Source organism: Dermacentor silvarum, chromosome 4 (assembly GCF_013339745.2).
Source record: "Dermacentor silvarum isolate Dsil-2018 chromosome 4, BIME_Dsil_1.4, whole genome shotgun sequence".
NCBI classification, from domain to species: Eukaryota; Metazoa; Arthropoda; class Arachnida; order Ixodida; family Ixodidae; genus Dermacentor; species Dermacentor silvarum.
The window spans coordinates 79,804,545-79,824,555 of record NC_051157.2 but is presented as its reverse complement, the minus strand read 5'-3'; the positions used below and the strand labels follow the sequence as shown (position 1 = coordinate 79,824,555).

At 44.7% G+C, this 20,011-nt stretch overlaps 1 protein-coding gene across 1 annotated transcript in view; it reads left to right on the top strand.

Moving 5' to 3' along the window:
• The first annotated feature begins 457 nt into the window (after positions 1 to 457).
• LOC119450295 (testis-expressed protein 10 homolog) overlaps positions 458 to 20,011 on the top strand; it is a 57,526-nt gene continuing 37,972 nt past the window's right edge. Inside the window, exons 1-5 of the mRNA XM_037713717.2 lie at positions 458 to 757; positions 3,331 to 3,510; positions 5,504 to 5,770; positions 13,286 to 13,688; positions 16,747 to 16,844. Of these exons, the coding sequence (XP_037569645.1) occupies positions 575 to 757; positions 3,331 to 3,510; positions 5,504 to 5,770; positions 13,286 to 13,688; positions 16,747 to 16,844 (1,131 nt within the window). The 5' untranslated portion in view covers positions 458 to 574. The remainder of the gene's footprint in view (positions 758 to 3,330; positions 3,511 to 5,503; positions 5,771 to 13,285; positions 13,689 to 16,746; positions 16,845 to 20,011) is intronic.

Below are 20,011 nucleotides of genomic sequence, written 5' to 3'. Positions count from 1 at the left end.
GAAAAGTTCGGGAAAGCTTATTGACAAGTCCACGCGTAATGCTCGAGTCAGGGCTAGGGCTACCGGTTAAACAAAGCACAAAGGGCTGCAGACTGCCTTTATTACAATCAGTGTTTGGTTTGTCTTTTGTTTTATATTTTATTGAAGCTGACGGTGGCCTGTATTCTCATTAATAACCTTTACGATTCCCATTACAAAAAAGCACAATATTAATGCCTACCACGGTTGAACCACCCGACACACCTTGAGTTGACAGCGCGTTGCCGTTTCTTACGAAGCAGCAGCTGTGTGTTCTTTATTTAAGTTTTACTACCACCATATTCGCTCTTGCGAATGCGTATGCGTCTGCTGTGCCCTAGTTAACGCTCGAAACATCGAAACCACGCTCGAAACTTGGGATTGTTCTGCTTTCCGGAAAAGCAGAGACAAAATTTTCGGAGCGCTGCAGGCGCTGCTTCTATGCGTCTAGCTGGTCTAGCCACCTTGGCATCAACAAGCAAGATCGGCGCTCACATGTGCGAGCAGTAGCAGGTCTTGTTCAATTACTCTACGAGCAGGTGTTCATTGTTACAAAATGGGCAAGAACAAGAAGAACCAGAAGGATTTTCAGAAGGTGAAGCTGAAGGTCGGTCGAAAACTGCCGAAAGGCCTAAATGTGACGGACACCAGCTTCAAGACCAAAAAAATAGTCCTGCGCGACCGCCTGCCAAAGCCGGCCACCGGCGAGCCCACAACAACACGAAAGCTGAGCGTTCAGGTACGTAATAAAACCCATCTGCGCTGCACATTTTTACAGTAATCCAGTTATGCGACATTCTGGTAATTAATATGAACTTCAACGTTCACAAGTTCCTAATTTGCATGTATGTGATTTGCTTATAGGCAGTCTGGTTGAGAAATACTGTGGTAACATGAATAAGTGGATAAGGGGTTGCCAAATGCTTTCGGATAGCTACGAATATATAAGATCAATAGCGTATTCATGACTATGTAGTGCCTGTACCGCGCTCAAAACACATGGACGGTACAAGCCAAGTGAAAATACTAAATATAGTGTACTAGCTACCAAATATGGTTTATTGCGCGGCTCTTTTCGTATTTGCGTATCGTATGTCGGAAACACGTGATAACCGGTAAAGTGCAAACAGTAGCGCACCCAGGATCTCTGCCAGGGGGGGGTTGACAGTTTGCCAATACCATCTAAACAGCACTAATTTCAATTTCTTCACGGGAAATTGTCGAAAAAATGCGCTTTTTGCGAGTGTGCAGTAGAGCACTGCACGGGCCGATTTTTGCGGCCCGGGCCCGGCCCGGGCCCGTTTTTACATTGGGCGGCCCGCCCGAGCCCGATCAAAACGTTTATGGCGAGACCCGGGCCCGGCCCGGGCCCGGAAATAATCTACGTTACCCGCCCGGCCCGGCCCGCCACCCCTTTACCTTAAGCCCGAGCCCGGCCCGAGCCCGGCTCGAGCCCGGCTCGAGCCCGGCTCGAAACCGGCCCGAACCCGGCCCGAGACCGAAAAATACATGTTTTTCAGAGTTAAGAAGCCCGAGAATAACTCGCAGAAAGCCCGAGCCCGTGAAAAAACTGCTCTACCCGGCCCGGCCCACGGGCCGGGCCGGGCCCGGGCTTTCGGGTAAGCCCGAGCCCGTGCAGTGCTCTAGTGTGCAGACGATTGCGCGTCTTACATCTTAGTTGCAGTACTCAAATGCGTAAGGAAAGAAAAGGGGTTAAACAAAAGGGGGAGTTAAGTCGGCCTCAGGGGGGGGTTACAACCCCCGAATCCCCCCCCCGTCGGTGCGCCACTGAGTGCAAAATGGTTTCTAAAACGTCTGCTACTGAAATTTCATTGGAAGGCACCGCCACGGCACCACCCGTGGCATTTCCTTGCGTGACATGCGGCGTTGTGGTCTGAGCTTGTTCGTTTGCGTGTTTGTTCAACTTTCTCAGTTTCCTGCGTCCATAAAATTAAAAGACCAGGAACGAACGGCGCTCACCGCACCTGACTAGGCGCCTGACATCAAGCATGTTCCGTACATGAAGAGAACAGCAACCAACAGCTCATACATGCATTATCCGTGAGAACTCGGAATTTAGTTTCGAAACATTCAAGTTCCGATGCTTAGCGCATGCTTAGCACACACACACACACACACACACCCGCACACACACAAAAAAAAATGTTATCAGGGGTTAAGCATTGTTAACAAATACAAAATTTAATCATCAACACATGTGCACCAGACACACATAAATAAAGTTACAATACCTACAACACTTTGTATGAAGGAAGGTGTAGAGTAAACTTTGTATTCATGCTGCTCCATTTGCAAACTGAAATACCATAACTCCATGTTCACATCCTACAAATGCTGTGAACTGATATTAGCTCAATTGGCAGTATGCTGATGCATGAATGTATGGGACCATACAAACATGCCTTTACAGAATCAGTGCTGCTTTTGTCTTGTTGCAGACTGGGTATTGTGGTTCAGTTGGTGTGTAGCCATTCAGCCAGAGATGATCATAAGGACGTGTCTATGGAGTGCTTGCATGGAAGTGCCCTATGGGCACTCTGCATTGAATCTTTCCATACCGACAGCAGCACCAGTGCACAGTGCCTAGCAATTAGAGGAAGCATCCTTGATAAGACACTCTGTATTTGTGACACCACTTGCATTGCCTCTTTGAAGCTTATGAAGTTCTGCAAAAGATCTGATGCATGTGACTTGCTAGAGTCACGCTCGCGCATTCCGACCCAATCATCAACTGGACTAGTATGAAGGGAGGTCAATGGGCCTGCCGCCTTTTCTTCAATTAATATCTTAATTCACTGCAACACGTGTGTGGGCAAGTGGTACATGTGTCGCATTTTGCCAGGCAGAGCGGTTTACCGTACATTCTGGTGTTTCTTCATCAAACCATGTAAAGTTCACTTTCGTTTCCCTCCAAGCCAGATGTCAGCATCAGTGGTAGGAGAATGAAACAGTCGCAGCTGCACCTGGCTGATGCAAGGTGCAAACACAACTGTGACCTTAAAGGTTGCAGCACTAGTTGCCTTCCCATCTTGCCATAGCAAATTGTGAAGATGGCATCACGGAGGCGGCAACACTTTGGAAGGAGGTCCCAGGTACAGGCTATTATCTGTGAAAAGGAGACATATTAGATACTATGGCAACTTCATAATGCTTTGGCAGATGTGCTGTTAGCACTGGTGCAAAGGAACCAAGGGCTCTACAAAACAAACATGCATGGGATGAGCACAGACTTACAACTGCTTGCTTTATAGCTTGGAAATGTGTGTCCATGTGCATTTTTTTCGTCTACAGGACCTGATCCGGCGGTTGCACCTCTACAATGTGACCAGCCGCCTGGACGCTTTGACAGGATTGCGGGAACTTGGGCGCAGTCATGCTGGTGCATTCAGCCCGCACCTCAAGCCCCTGCTTGAAATATTGGGCACACTCTGTACCGACAAAGAAGGCACTGTGCGGCAGTCTGCTCTCAAGGTGAGGAATCCTTGTTGCTGATTTAGAAGAACCCTTCTTAGTCAGCTTAAAAAGAAAATGGTGCAGTCCAGCTCCTTCTTAAAATGAATGGCCAAATGCGAAGCAGAGTTACCTTCACTTGTGGTAAGACTTAATTGCCTATGTGGTAAGTCCTACCTGTCATTTCTGACATCTATTCTGTTTTGCCAAACCTCTGCTTAATGTCTGACTTATTTATCTTGTGCTCCGGTGGCGCACTTTACTACAAGGAACACCAAAGGGAGATTTAAAAAAAACTATGGAGCTATATCTGTTGACTGCATTTCTGCATTACCAAATTCAGCTCACTGTGACTACAAGCAGAAGGAAATTTAAACAAATGTTATAGAAATGTACCTACCAAGGTGATTTATTGACTACGACATTCTGCTAGTGAGCATGAGGTCACAGGCTCAATATCACAGCTGTGGCTGCTGCAGTTTGACAATGGGCAAAGCGTTCATGTACAGACCTTTGGGTGCATATTAAAGAACGTCAGGAGGTCAGGATTGACCGGGGGCCCTCAGTTCTTTTTGTTCCGCTGGGGTTGCCACGCGGCATAACATCACAATGGCGTTAAATGTAATCATGGGAGGCTTACATTTAAAATGTAAATGTAAGCATGGGAGGTAAGCAGCCCCGATCTTGAAGCACAGCTATGGGCTGTCCATCGAGCCCGCGACGCAACAGAGAGGCTCGGCCTTTCTGTACAGACGTGGGACCGGCCCGCTACGTGCTGAGGCACGTTCTGAGGGACCGTAATAAAGTTTTATCATACCATACCATTCAGGCCCGTTTCATGAAGATACTGCAACAGAGACCGTTATAGTCCCTGATTTGCTGTGGGATGCGAAACCCCATTAGTCGTTTTTCCATTGGCTAAGTATCAGCTTGATTGGTGGAATGCACTTGTGGAATATCGTACAGGTCTGTCTTAATGAGAAAAGAGGCTTGGCAACTCGGAGAAAACATAAAATGTACGATTTGTTGTGCCACCGAATTGGGATTTTACTATACCACCATTGTGTTATGTCAGAGGTTTTGACAGGCCTTGCTCAAGGCTGCATAATTGTTTGTGAAGAAAGATTACATTCGTAGTTTAAACAAAGAGTGGAGCCTGACAACTTGGTGACTTTTCTTGCATAAGAATGGCCTTACAAAAAAAAAAAAGAACACTGAAACTTGTTTTATTGTGTATTACGAATTGTGAGAAAGGGGTGATTGGCCTTCATTTTCGCTTTTAGTAATCATCCATTTGTCATCAGTCAGATAAAGGTGCAGTTTTGAAGGAATACTCTTCCAGTCTACACTGATAAGTGTGAGCCTTTTTTTGTGACCTCCGACATGGTGTGTATGGAGCCAAATTGCACATGTGTTTTGTTAGATCAATGCTGCAGGTGTTTGCTCAGGTTGTATTCGAAAATGAAGTTCTGTATGTGTCACAAGCTCGAACACAACCAAATAAGTTTGGTGCACTGAATTTGCCTTGGTGTTGCGTCCACCAGGCACCATACACACCTGATAGGTTGCACTGACATTGATCCAAATTGCAAACTTTATCAGTCCCAGAGACACTTGTACACATGTTTTGCATTCGTGTTGCATACACATGAGAACAGCAGCAGCTGGTCTCATCGATTGCACATGTCAATAGTTGACATTTATAAGATGACCTTGTTTTTGTTACTAGACCTTACGCAAACAGCTCATCAGTGATTATGACAGTAGCTCTAGCTTTTTTACAAGGTACGGAACTTGACATGTGGCTTTGGATAAGCCGCTATGTAGTAGGCTTGTACATATGCACCTCCTTCTCATTATCATCTTTCCTTTTCTTCCCTGTCTCCATTTCCCAGTGCAGAGTAGCACGCCACAGCAAGCTATGGCTCAGGCTGACTTCTCTGCCTTTCTGTGAATAAATTTTTCTCGCCTTTGTTTACACAAAGGTACATAATCTCAACCCCCTTCTCCGTAGGTCCTGCGCTTGGTTCTGGGCTCAGTGTCGGGTGATTGCCTTTCACCTTTCGGACCACTGCTGCTGTCTCAACTGGGTTGTGCAGTGAACCACCTGTCGTCTGCAGTCCGTCACGATGCCCTCGACCTACTCGGCTTGTTGCTGGAATCTGTGCCATCTCTGGCAGTGCGTGCTCCGTATGGCACACTGTGCAACTTCCTCAACATGGTCTCCACCTCTTCTGAGTCGTCAAAAGTTGGCGCGCGCCGCCGGGTCCTCTCTTCTCAGGTGTGTGCACTTGGCATGAGCATCTGTGGTGCATAAAGTGATGCAACCTACATGTTCATTTTGAATGATATTGAGTCAAATCTCAATATGACCAACACATACACAACAAATTACTGGACATCATGATCTAAATCTAAAGTTTAGTTTACAATGCAGCAATTATTCTACTGTGGAACCTCGTTGAAACAATCTTCACGGGAACTGGAAAATAAAGCGTATCATCCGACAATCGTATCATCCAACGTATTATCCAACCAAATCGTATTATCGGGAAATGTAAAAAAAAAACTTATTATCCAGAAAAACGTATTATGCAGAATCGTATCAACCACTGTACTGCCATACAGTGATGGGAGTGCTGCGCCACTTGTGCCAAACTGAGCCGCAAAGGAAATGCTGTTCAACTTTGTCCGACATGGAGTACAGTGGAACCTCGTTGATACGATTCTGCATAATACGTTTTTCAGGATGATTCATTTTTTTTCTTTTCCCGATAATACGATTTGGTTGGATAATACGTTGGATGATACGATTTTTGGATGGATATGCTTTACTTTCCGGTTCCCCTGAAGATCGTATCAACGAGAATCCACTGTATATGAGCATGTCTCAAATGGGACCCAGAACACCCTCCCTTTCTGGATTCGCAAGTGTCCATGGAGAATGCAGCAGTGCTGTGGGGAAGTCTGAATAATCAGAGTGGGTCTGGGAAATCGATCTGCAATGTACACATTGCAATAGGATTGATGATTGAGCTGATTGGTTGAAATACTCTGTTATTTTTTTTTTTTCAGTTTTTTTTTTCACCCATTTATTGACATGCATTTGTCAGTATAGTGTACTTCCGTAGCACATAGTTTCTCGCTACTAAATGTGTTAGATATTTGCGATCACTTCACGATTCATCAGTGGTATGTACATGCACTTGATTAATGTTTTTACACCTGGTGTGTGTAGTTTAGAAATAATTATTTTGCGTAATTATGGTGTCACACGACTGTGAAAGTACCGCTGCTCGATGCACCTTCTTGCGAGCCCTTGTCGCGGTTTTGACAAGTATCACACATTTTATTATTACTAATGTCGAACATGAAAACAACAAATTTGAAAATGGCGCAAGGAAGTAAACCTGAACGCACGAACCACACAACACTGATACTACAAAGGTGCTATTCCATTTTAATGTACCCACGAAGAGAACAACAAAAGTATAGCATCCTTGTTTCTGTTCCGTCTTGATAAGCGCTGCTTAGTCATGCTTCTGATCAGCTACCAACTCGCTCTACTAGTAATTTAAATTGTAGTAATACGTAGCGTCGATATGTACTGCAGCCGCCAAATTCTTGAATATTATTGCACAAGCACCTACCAGAAGGTGCGTCAGCACCTTGTGGCACGGCAGACGAGTCACTATGATTGGAACAGCTGTAGCAGATCATACGCTGTGTCTAGGCATGCACTTATGCTAACGCAATATTAATGTGCGAGGATGTGGCTGTTGCACCATATCTATGAAGAATTGGGTGGCTGTGCTTATTCAACTTGTGGACACGAGTTTAGTAAATGAAACATTGTTTTACACGTGTCATCCAGAAATGTTTAGACCGTTTTCTTCTGTGTGTGTCTTGTCTCCTGTGTGTGCAAGAGCAATCCGTATTACTTTAATTTTTCTTATACATATATGCACGAAGAAAACATTTCGTGATTCAAAAACCACTTTACTACATTTATGAAAGTGGGCCATCAAATTGAAGAGAAAGTGTTTCTGTTCCTGTCATTTTGGCAATATTGTTCCTTCCAATGACTGCAGCCCTTGTATGGTTATGAGCTCACTTTTCCGTCTTATTTGTTCTTATTGTTATGCTCTAAACTAAAAAGACTGCTGTGTGAAGGCGAAAGCTCTACATCCCTATAAATTGTCAGACATTAGCGGAGACATAATTGCAGAAATTTAGAGCCGTAGGCAAGGATATTCGAGTGAACGAAACTGCTCTATTGTTGAAAACACCATGCGAAAGCGACAGATAACAAAGATTTTTATTAAGATTTAGAAGCAATTATGAATTAGGTTTAAATCTGCATTAATCTTCATATTATGTAATAATATTAAAATATGGAACAGCAAACGGAAGAACAATACTTGCACCTTAGTGTAGTATTCATATTCAATGCAATCTTTCAGAAAGTACTTATACAGCATCTTTTTTAATTCCATGTGAAGCTTTCTCGTTGCATCAGAGCAGTAAGTTTCTGCTCAAAAGCCCTTGTTCCCTTGCTCAAAACAAAACATTTTTTTTGCTCCAAACTGCAATTTTTTCTGCCCCGAAAACTGCTCCAAAAGACCAAGTGTTGCTTCCATCACTGGCTATATCAAAACTGGAAATGCAACGTCCAAGAATATATCGCACCCAGCAAAGCAAAATATACATTTGTTCACTCGCAGCTCGAAACATGTATTCTCATTGCAAAAATTTTAAATACTCTGCAAGAACAACTTGAAACAGCACATTCTAGACATGGATGCATGTTTTGACCAGCGGCTTTGCTTGACTGGTCTGCACTCTGCAAACCAACATGCCAATTATGTGTTCTATTGTGTTCAGTTACATGCAAGCCAACATGCCAGTTATGTACAGTTGTGCATTAACAATAATTTAGCTTTGTTCACGTGCCACATATTGGCACAGCACTGGTCCTTCAAAACTGACAGGAGACCATTTGCTGCCCTGTCGGAGACATCCCACGCGGGGGGTTTCTTTTGCATAGGCCTGATTGCAAATTATAAATTTTTTCTGATGTCATCCGATGTCATCATGATGCCTGCAACATGTATCGGATATAGCAAAGATGTCCTCATGTGGGATGTGACTATTTTTACGAGGTTCGCATGTATTTGTATATTTGCCGCTTCTTTGCATTAATGTTGAATAAAATAGACAGGTAACAGCCTATTGCCTAGTGATAGGGTTTTCGTCACTTTGTCTTGGCAAGGTATGTTCAGCAGTTTGTAGTATACGGTGCACCACTGGAGGTCACCATAACGCATTCTGCCTGAAGAAAATTACTAGGGCATTGCAGCATGTGTGCCTATGTTGTAGTATGCATCAATCCTTCACTACCTTTACTTAGTTTCATTGCATTAGGATATTCTACATTGTTTGACGGATAATGAACTACACAACTTGCGGAGGAAGGTGGATAAGGATGATTAGAGTTAGTACAGTCAAATCGCGATAAAGTGAACTTCAATATAATGAAATTATCAGTACGTAACAATGCATTTAACTTTTATAACTACTTGTCCATAGAACACCATGTATTTAGAACCTTAACATAATGAAGTGTCTTTATACACAATTTCAGTATAACGAAATTTAACTGCCACCATGAAGGAATAATAAATAATGGTGTGTGAATATCAAACTTTTCGAATACGAATACTTAGCTTCGAATATCGAATAATGATATGCACATGCACTTGTTATCAAGTTGGGTTAATTTGTTATGTTGGAACATTGCAGTTATATGTTGTCAATGTTAAAAAACTAGACTAGTAAGCCATTGCGTATTTGGCTCATGTTAACTAGGAGAATTTAGTAATTCCCCCTAGGGGGGGGGAGGGGGGGCTGTGCTTGCCAGCCTGTGCCTTATTATACTGCATCAAATGCCCGTGAACTCGGAGGCATTTGACCCTGTGCCAGTCATCAGTCATCGCACTTGCTGTCCAGCAATAAGCTCAGAATTGGGGGTGGTGCTGCAAAAAAAAAAATTGTCGGGTGCCTTTAAGAGTGGAACGCCTATCGATAGCGTTGTCGGGCCCCGTTCGCATCACATTTTTCTTTATGAGTAGGCTTCACTGCAACACACAACATGGGAAGCCAGCTTACAACAACCAAGTTTACACTGATCCCCTTAAAGTCGGCTTCACTTTTAAACACAAATGCCTTGCTGGGAAGATATTTTTAGAGGGGAAATATAAGCCGTCTTATATCAAAATGTGAAGTCCCTAGGATCTTTTTTTATTATTTTATTAATTGTTTGGCTGTTGCCCCGAGCACACACAGTGCCCGAAACGCATTAAGCAGGCAAAATCCCAGTTTGACCTTCCGAGAAGGCGAGCGTTATCTGGCTGGTGTTTTTGTAAGTAATATACCCGGGCGCGGCTGCTGTTGTATGGTAAAAATGCTGGGAAAGGGGGTTGGGGGTGTTTGATTTTCCTCGTAACAGAATTATGTTTTCTCGTCCATCCAAATTACAATCCGACGCTATCATTTCTGTAGTTGTGGTTTAAGTCGTACTTTACAATTTTCCTGACGGATTTTACTTTGAGAAATTCAATTAGTTCACAAACAACTCTGCGCCATGCGGACGCCGACACCGACGCCGGATTTTCTGAGACACTGGGCGTTAAAAAAATGTCACAGTTTCGCCCTAAGGGCGAAGCAATGAATGCGATAGCAACACAGCAATGTCATACGAAGTAAGGTGAGCGGCTTTGGTAGCAATATGAATTGTAGTAAACATGAGCTGATTAAGTAAGCAGGTGCTGCGGCGTAAGTAGACCGACATGAAGAGAGACTCGATGACCACGAGAAGGCGTGTGTGAAACGGTGGTGTTGATGAGAAGCGCTTACCATGGGCAGCGCATGCGAAGGGACACACCTGTAGCGCTGCACTGCCGATCCGGGCAGCATTGCATGTGTGGCGTGCGTTGGAAAATGTGGCCCGACTATTACTAACTGAATGAACAAGTGTGGTGTGAGCGCGCACAAACAAACGAGCGCGCACAAACAAACATGAATAGATCACACTGAATGACCGCAGACAACGACTGTCAAAATGGTGGCAGCAAGCGCAAACGCCGCAGCGGCGAAGGTACGTGCGGTCTATCGCTTCAACGGAAACTGAGCGGCGAATGCACGGCGCATAAAGGTCAGAGCCGTGGGGAGATAAGGGACGGTGCGGGCGGAGCGACGAGCGCGGTTGTTGGCAGAGTAGAAGTGCGCCCCCCCCCCCCCGCTCCCTCCGGCGCTGGCTTCCCGCTTCCTTGCTTGCGCGTGGGAGATTGAGTGCGTTCGCTCTCCGTGACAGCGCGCGTCCCCATACGCTTCCGCTCGGGCATACGGCGCGCGGCGAAGATTTTATCTATAGGGAACCTCACGGCGACGGCGACGATGGCGGCGACGCCGACGGCAGAAATCCGGTTGAAGTGTCCATATAATTGCTATCGCAATAAAAGAAAAAGTCCGCAAACCCGTGCCCCTTGCTACTGAGAGGCTGGCTTTCCTGCGAAGTTTAGACGTGTAGTGCCTAAGTGTGCTTTACAGGCTAGCAGCGCGAAATCACAAAATTCAGCACGATATCGCCCCAGTATTCATAATTAGATAGAAACGAATGCTAAGAACCGTGTTTGCTCCCGCACAGCCAGCAATATATTCGATTTGATTCGAATATTCAGTTGGATGCGAATATTCGAACATTTTCAAATATCTATTTTTCGAATCGAGTACGAATATTCAAAATATAATATTCGATAATATTCGAACTTGTTGAATATTCGCACACCCCTGATACCGAGACAATAAACGGAAACGTCCGCAGACCTAGATGGTCAAATGATTGAATTACAAGCAGCAGCTTGCGAAGGCACAACCAAGAGCTACTTCCCAAGCAGACCAGTGTCATGTTCCTATAAAGTCCAAGTGCAATAAGATCCTATCACGCCCCACGTGCTGTGTGCTTTGGGCATGAGTGAAAGCTTGCAAGGGTGAGCCGAAGAGGATGGTGGCTTGATGAAGCGCCGTCTACCCGTGCGAGCAAGGGGAAAGGAAGGAGGGGAGCAAGCTCGCAGTAACGTCATCAAGCGCACGTGTGGGATTGGAGTGCAGGTTGGCACGCGTCTTCTTTTTCCAGTGCAGCTGTGGCTGCTCATGGCTGTCTGCGCGGCTCAGTGCTGCATACGCAGCCAGTGCGCCTTGCTTTAGAGGTAATTACGTGTGCAAAGAATCAGTGTGATGAGATGGCGTGGCATCACACTCATTAGTACTCATTCCAGTACTAAAGGCGCTGCCTCCCCTCGCCTTTAGTACTGAAAGTTGCATAAGTTTTCTAGAGTCATTGAAGCAAGAGGCAGGCGAAGCATTCGCTCCCCGCGGCCTGCACCTCTTATAATAGCACCGTCCCACTGAAGGTGACACTGTCAGCCGCAAGGGCGGAGTGGACATGAAACAGTGGCTGGCTTCACTTTGTACCGCCATTGTGAAGATGTTGTCGACACGGTATGAAACTGTATATTTCGTCGCCGACTGCCAAATTCAACGAAATGAATTTTTTCGTGCAGATTTGTGTTTTTATGATTGCCCAATAATTTGGAAATTTTTGCAGCGTCTTCCTTATAAGAAAAATCCGTCGGCAACTGTACTTATTTGCATAAAAGGTCGACTTTCAATATAACAAATTTATCATATAACGAAGCAAATTGCCAATTTTACCGACTTCGTTTATAGGTTTAACTGGATATATATATGCACTAGCACATCACTAAAAAGAAAGTGTGGTAGGCATAGTGTGTTTACTCATGTATGGTAAAACATTTTGCATATTTCTCTTGTTGTGCCAGGCCAGCTTTTGATCTATGTGTCATGCTTTTACTGACAAAAGGAATGGAAGAGAAGGATAGAGGGCTAGAGCTCTAGGAAAGGCCTTAGTGTTCATTTCAGCAATGCTTTTAGCAGAATCGATAGAATGAAAAGCTGTTGGAGCCAGTTTGTCAAGCACCTGCAAGTCATGAATGACATGTTACTCATATTCTTGAGAAAAGTACAATATAATAGAAGTTACTGTATGCAGCCAGTATAAACCTGTTAGGCCAGAAGTTGGAAAATAACAACGAAACTCGTTAGCAAGGAAAATGAAGGAAACCAAGGACTGTGTGCTGAGCGATGGAACAAAAAGCTGATAGGCATGTTGTTAAGAGGCAGGTAGACGGCAGCATTGCTTAGGGAGAGAACATGATATTCTAATTGAGACTGAGAGAAAAAGAGTGGATTTCAGCTGTTCATGTAATGCATAGAACAGATAACAAGCGGCCTGTTAGAATAACAGAATTTCTGCCAAGAAAAGGAAAATACTGTTCATTGGAGCAAAGGATTAGCTTGAGTGCCGCAAATGGAAAAATTCACCAATGTTACACAGGTTCTGCTGATGCTGGACTTACCTCGGAGAGGCCTTTGTTCCGCAGTAGAATTTAATACGATGACGACCATGGCGAAATGTTATTAGAAGAGCGATTGAAACATACATTATGTGGGACACGCTGCTTTTTTCCCAGTTCAGTAGAGTGACCTCTTAGAGTCTCCCGACTTTGGGAACCGATCATCTGAACCTCTTAGTTGTAATCGTATTTATGGTAGTACAGATAAATATAATGTAATTGGGCTTGACTATTGAAATGGATCTTCTCTTTTCTTCTAGTTCATAGTATTCGTCTCCTAATGTTTGATTTTGCTTTCACAGCTGGGTCAACGGCACACCAATCGGGCAGTGTGGGTGCGAGTCCTGTCATCCATGGAACGCTTCCTGTCGGTTGCCCTGCGTGTCTGGTTTCCCACGACAATAGAAGACAACGGCCCTGCCACCTCAGATGTTGCAGCTGCAGCCAAGACAGTGCGGGTCGGTGGCGAGCCTTCAGCGGGTATAGCCCTGTACAGGAATGGCCTGGAGCCACAACCCCGTGCCTCGACTTTCCGCCTTTATGATGGCTTGCTCTCAGTGGGAACCAGCAGTAGCAGTGGCCATAGTGGGGCCGCCAGTACCAGTAGTGCTGGCAACAGTAGCAGCAGGGACAATGCCTGTGAATTTGCTCTCGAGCTTGTCCCCTTGCTCCTGGACATGTGGGTTGAAGCCGACCCTGACTCTGGTGCGTGTCCCATCCTCTTTTGTGAAGTGGCGTACCGGGGGCAGTATTCTCAAATGATCACTTTCATGGGATTTCGTGTCACTTGGCACAGAATGCATCATTGTCTACGGGGACAGTGTTTCTGGCACCATGCCAGGATGTTATGCTTGGCAGTGCGCCAGGTAAGCTTATGCAAGTCTTGCACGCCGCTGCCGCAGTGGTATTTCTGCGAAATGCACATGTGGTGGGCTGTGCTTTTGTAAAATCCAAACCGTAATATAAATATTGTCGAAGTGGGAGGTTCAGGTTGGATTCGTTTCGGCTGCCCATGGTAGACTAAAATGAGGTTCATGGAAAGCCCTGGTCTACAAAGCCAAACGCGGTTATTGCAGCTATCTCCAGTTCGGCATTGTATGCCCGGGTCTACTCAGTTAAAAGATTGTCATCCATGCTTTTTTGTGGAACATGTATTGTACAAGGAGATTGTTGGCATTCTTGGGGCAGAGTGGCGATCTGCTCTTACCGACAACAAACGGCCACAGTTAGCGCGATCGAGCCATCCATGTGTGCAGCAAGCAAAACTGAGATGCAGACCATGATTTTTCCTCCATGACATGTACTGCCCGTCAGATTATCTTGTTTGACAGCATCTGCCAGAATAGGGCCGTTTTAAATTTGTCAGCATTAACATTTCTGACGGCCTAAAAAGTCATCGCATGTGCCCGTTAAGAGAAAAGCCCTTGCAGGTATGAGGCGAGGCTCAGTGTTCGATAATATACCGAATGTGATGGTGAACGAGAGTTTGAAACACGCATAGTACATCGCTGTACTCTTGCATAGGATTTCCGAGGGGATGTTATAGCTGTTCAAAATAGATAATAATTCGATATACCCAGATCTGATATGTCTGGGTTCAACTATATACGAAGAGTGGCGGCGATTTCAAAAAGCTGAGGGGAAATAGCTGGCAGTTTTCTAAAACAAAACAGCTTCTTGCTACGACTACAGGAATAATATATTAGTCACAGACGTTTATGACAATATTGTCTAGCGACTAAGCGGGTGTGGATTTCTGTGTGTTGACTCAGAAGGGCACCTTTAAGGTGTTAATCTTCGTTCGCACGGCTTTGTTTGCAGTTTTATAGAAATAAGGCATGATGCCATACTTGTGCATTTATGATAGTGCTGTAAACCCTCAATAATTCAAACTGTGATATCTCAAAATTTTGTTAAGTCGAAATTTTTTCTTACCGCGATGTGAGCTCCATGTGTCTATCACCCTTTATCTCGAAAAAGTTTTGCACCAGACTCAGGATATTTCAAAATCTCATCTGCAAAAGTACTACACGAGAGTCACTATTCAAAGGTTTCCATACTTTGTGTGCAGCCGTGGTATCGCCAAAGTGAAACTGGAATTCTGCAGCCATGGTGCCTTTCCATTAACACCGTCAATTAATCTTAGCATGTGCCTTTTGATTGTGCCAGGTTGCCCAATGTCTTGCAGGGGAGGCCCTAACATCACTCTCAGCGAAGTGTGCCTTTGTACATAGCGCCGTGCCGACCAAGGTTTTGTCAGAGAGAGCAACCAGCACCCCTTAGCAATCATTGCTATTTGCTTCATAAATGAGGAAATCACACGCGACTTCCACCAAACTTTCACAATGCATCTGGGATTGTTGAGGTCTCTTTTACAAAGGCAAATTATTTTTTTCAGTACCTTCTACCCTGCTGCACACACGGGCTTCCTAAGCAATAGAGCATCATGGCTTCTGGCAGTGAGCATTGAACAATCGCACTGTGCCGGGTTTGCTAGCCAAGCCAGATGCCACACTCGCCTTTTGTTCTTTGCTACTTTTTATTACTACTTTTTATTCTTCCTTTCTATTGCTCGCTGACACTTGACTGTGGTTCTTGTGCAAGAGCAGTGAGTTAGCAGTTTAATCACTTTTTCTTTTCTTCTCATTTAGGGCGCTCTCAGCGGCACATCAATGAGATTACAGGATATAAATCAGCTCTCATAAGAGAACACGATCAGACTGCGCACTGCACCCAAATGAAGTGAGCATGCTAGCCCAGGACATAGTTCTAGTTTGAACAAGATCATGCCTTGATAAGTACGCTTGCTTCATGCTCTCACAGTGTAAACAATCACGTCACTTATGCGCATCTGCTAAAGGTGTGAAGTTGGCCTCTTTTGCAGTTCAGTTTCGTTTCTTTTCTTTACAGGACTATACAGGACACATTATGCTGCAGAAATTAGGAGCGTCAGTTTTTTGTTTGTCTGGAAGCAATTCTGAGCTTCTTGAATGGTGGGCTTCAAGTCTGGCACTAGGATCAATTTTCTGCCTTTTTTAGTGCTAAGTACGCTGTCTTGGCACAGTGCCAGGAATGTGGTTCCCTGTAGGTGCCAACATGTCTGGTGCTGAGTCATGCGAAATCTCGCGATAGTGATCTTCAAAAGTGACTGACCGATAATGCTGCTCCTGATATTACTGAGCTTTTGTCAGAAAGATAGGGGTTATTGCAACCATTCTGAAAAAGGTTTTGTGTGGTCTATGCGCAGCCAGTATGCTTAGATTTTCATGATTTCCTTTATCTTGGAACTCCGCTTATGTTATAATGTTTCCACTTTTCATGAGTTTGAGTTAACATAGACCACCTGCCGTAGTTGCTTAGTGGCTTGGGCATCACGCTGATACGCACGAGGTTGCGGAATCAATTCTCAACCACTGCAGCCACATTTCAATAGATGTGAAATGCAATAACGCTTGTGTACTGTGCATTGGGTGTGTGTTAAAGAACCTCATGTGGTCAAAATTACACTGGAGTCCCTCACCACAGTGTTCCTCATAATTAGATTGTAATTTTAGCACGCAGGACCCCGAATTTAATTTAGTTCGTGGGGTTTTGCTGTACGTAAATAGGTCAATCTTTGGACTTCACCATTTCATTCAGGGTAGGGTACCTAAATCCGCCTTCCAATAGTTAGCAAAGGTGTGTGGTCACAAGGAGCTAGAATTACAACATGCTGGCTGTAGTACACTCTTCATACCTAACACTGTGCTTGGCTCTGTTCCAGGGGAGAGCATGCAGCGTGACTCGCTGATCCTCATCGACTGTATCCTACGAGTGCTGCTGCTGGTGATTGAGTGGCTTCGCAAGGAGAGCCCCTCCAATGTTAGTTCTTTCTTCTTCACAATTAAATCACTCATCCCATCCCCTTGATATCAAACTGCTGTGGTCAATAGGTGGTAAAGCAACACGAAAGAGTGTAGGTTTGGCCATGTTGCTACGTATTCCACTATAGCAGACCTGCACACGACAAAACAGGGGCGGTGAGATCTGCACGGACGAAGCGCTGAGCTTGCAAAAAAGGATTTATTTTAAACACCATGCATATAGGTACACTGCTGTTTCAAATCGGACATGCAGCGCCACTGTGGCGGGTGCAGTTGGAAAATCTGTGTTCCCTGCTCGCCGCCATGCAGAGGTGAGAATGGCCACTAGCGACACGAGCCTTTGTATGCGGTGAAAAAAATCAACATCCGTCTACTGTTGTGGGTATAGATGTCACCGTGGCTATGAGAACACTGCCTGGAAACTGGTGAAGGTGGAATTTTATCTATTTCCGTGGAAATCGTACGCCGCTGATTGCGGCCGTCCGGTGCACGCAGGGCAAGCAAACGCGTCTGTTCTTCGCACGCTTTCTTAAGCTTGCTGTCTGAGATATTATTAGGACATAGTCATGTCCCTTGTTTTCCCTTTTTATTGTTAGTGAACGTGTAACGTACCGAAACTCGAGCCACTCGATCCATGCAAGTGTACTGAGGAGAGAGTGGAAAGCTCAGCTTACTGCATCTGCCTTCGTTTATGCATCCTGATCTGACGCCGTGAGCTGGCTTTTAAACTTGACCAGTATTCACAAAAACTTCTCAAGCTAGAATTGTTCGCAAGACAAAATTATACAGCTGATCGGGATGCCTGACATATTATTAGCGACAGCGGCTGGCCGATGACAACGAGCACTTACGAACGAGGAAGATTTGTGGATTCAGGCTGTGCCCAGGTTCTTGGTTCATCGTCGGGCCGGGCCGGCCTGCTTTCTGCTAGCAGGAAGCCTGGGCTAGGCCGGCAAACTATGGCACACGCACATCTGTAGTGACGGCCACCCCGTGTTAGCTAATGCCTTCCAAGCATGGGCCAAGCGGACGCACCATGTTGGCCATAAAACATAGTTTTCTAAAATGCAAGCATTACAAAGCGGGTGCTACACTAGCAACTGGAATGCATAGCAAGAAAACAGTGTTCTCACGTCTAAGTGCAAGTCATACTCCACGCTATTTATTTGTGCCAAGCACTTTTCGTCGATTTCTGACAAACCGTCGGCACTGTTGATTTCTTCCCTCAGGCAGTGATTAGTGGTGTACAAGTCAGCACCGCGAACCAAACTGCTTCGTTTGAAGTACTCGTCAACATTGCTTATCCTTCTGTAGCCGCAAAACGAAAGGGGAGGCATGTTTTGCGATGCCATTATTGCATGGCAACAGCTGTTGCACACAGCATTGGGCAACGTGCCGGGAAGGGAACACAGGGATGTGCTCAACCTGGCCGCAGTGGTGCGGTCAGATTGGGGAGTGCTGGCGCTGGCATATGGGCGCACGAGGCCTATAGTGGTAGTAGCATGTCAAAGAAAGAACTACAGCTCACACAAGGTGCTTGGGAGCACTTAAGCTAAGGCCTTGTCACACATAAAGGACATGTGGAAAAAGTAGAGGGTTTTCAAATAATTAAATTTCCAAATGTAATCGAATACAATTAGTTGAGAAATCAACATTAAATTATTAAATCAAATACTATGGAATATTTTCTAATTTCTAAAACTGGTATACTTTAATGTTTGCATGGAGTCTCTTCATTAAAACAAGAAAACTTGTTTATTAAATATTTGATACATGCATGTAACTTTATCTACGTTATTCTTTCAGCCACATGTCTAGTCAGTTAAGGAGCTTGATCTGGCGCATCATGACAGTGATGGTGAACAAACAAGGGAACAGCATATCACCAGATGCATATAGAGTGTTGGGTTCGTTGAAGGAGCAAAGTGTGACGCACTACAGCATCACACATTGTTTTAAAGCGATGAAAACTGGGTGAAACTGGCCAATTAATAAATTGCATTGCTGAAATTTAAACAACAAATTTACTATATAGGCTTTCCAAAAACGAGGTATTCTTAGTGAATACCTCGTTTGAGTGGCTGTAAAGCAGCTGCAGCGGCGAATCCACTGCTCTTTCTTGGCTCGGTTTCTCTATAGCCGAGCATTTGCATTTTGTGCAAATAACCGTACCACCGTTCGTCAGGCGCCGTTTTACTTATCAACGGCAGCAAAGGGTGGTGATGGCGTATGCAATGTCACCACTTCCCGGTTAGGTGGTGGGAAATTTGGATTGCAATAAATTCGCAATTCGATAATTCGCAGATGATTCTCTGTTTATTATTTTTTGCACTTTTGTTGAGTTTGTCTCCGAAGTATGTTTCAATGTACTGCTGCTGTAGGGTAGTTTGGTTTGGGCTGTTTGTGCTGCAGTTTGATGTTACTCGTACCGGCCTGGCTTGGAGCCCATTCAAGAAGGATGTCGAATCAAAAAGAAGTCTCGGATAACATGCGGTTGCACATTGTTTAACGTAGCTGACAAAACCACTTTAAAGATATCTTGTAATATGTGTATCCAACTGCTGCCATTTAATTTTCTTATGAGTAGAGACCTTCCTTACAAACCTGCACGATTGAAAAAACAGATTCCGGGGTTGTAACTTAATCAGCTTTTATATGTTCCATGGCACTGTTATGCAGGAGAGATTGTGCACAATAAAAGAAACTCGTGGAGATCTTCAGTGCAACTTCGGTATAGTAGTGCACCTCTTAGGCCGTAGTCTTGTTCACATGACATAGTCCAGCGAAATTTTTTTTCTTGCTCGCTCGAAGCACGCCAAACGTGCAACGCCTCTTGCTAGTCAAAATGTAGAAGTGGATTTAATACCGCGATATGTGCACCGAGAAAGTCATTTTAATTAAACTTCATTAAACTAGTTTGCCAATCTCCAGCCTGAATACCTCATTGGTACACATAAAGCCAGCTCCGCTATACTTATTGGCTAGTTCAGTTAAAATTGAGACCATATCTGGTATATAGATGCATGTTGAACACTGCACGAAAAGTGTTTGTCGCTGTGGCAAGTTAGACTTTTTCCTGGGCCAAGCCCTGCGCCAAAAGGTCAGATGGTTGCTCCACCACTGTATTAAAGATAACACGTCTGACCATGTCAGAGGCCACACACA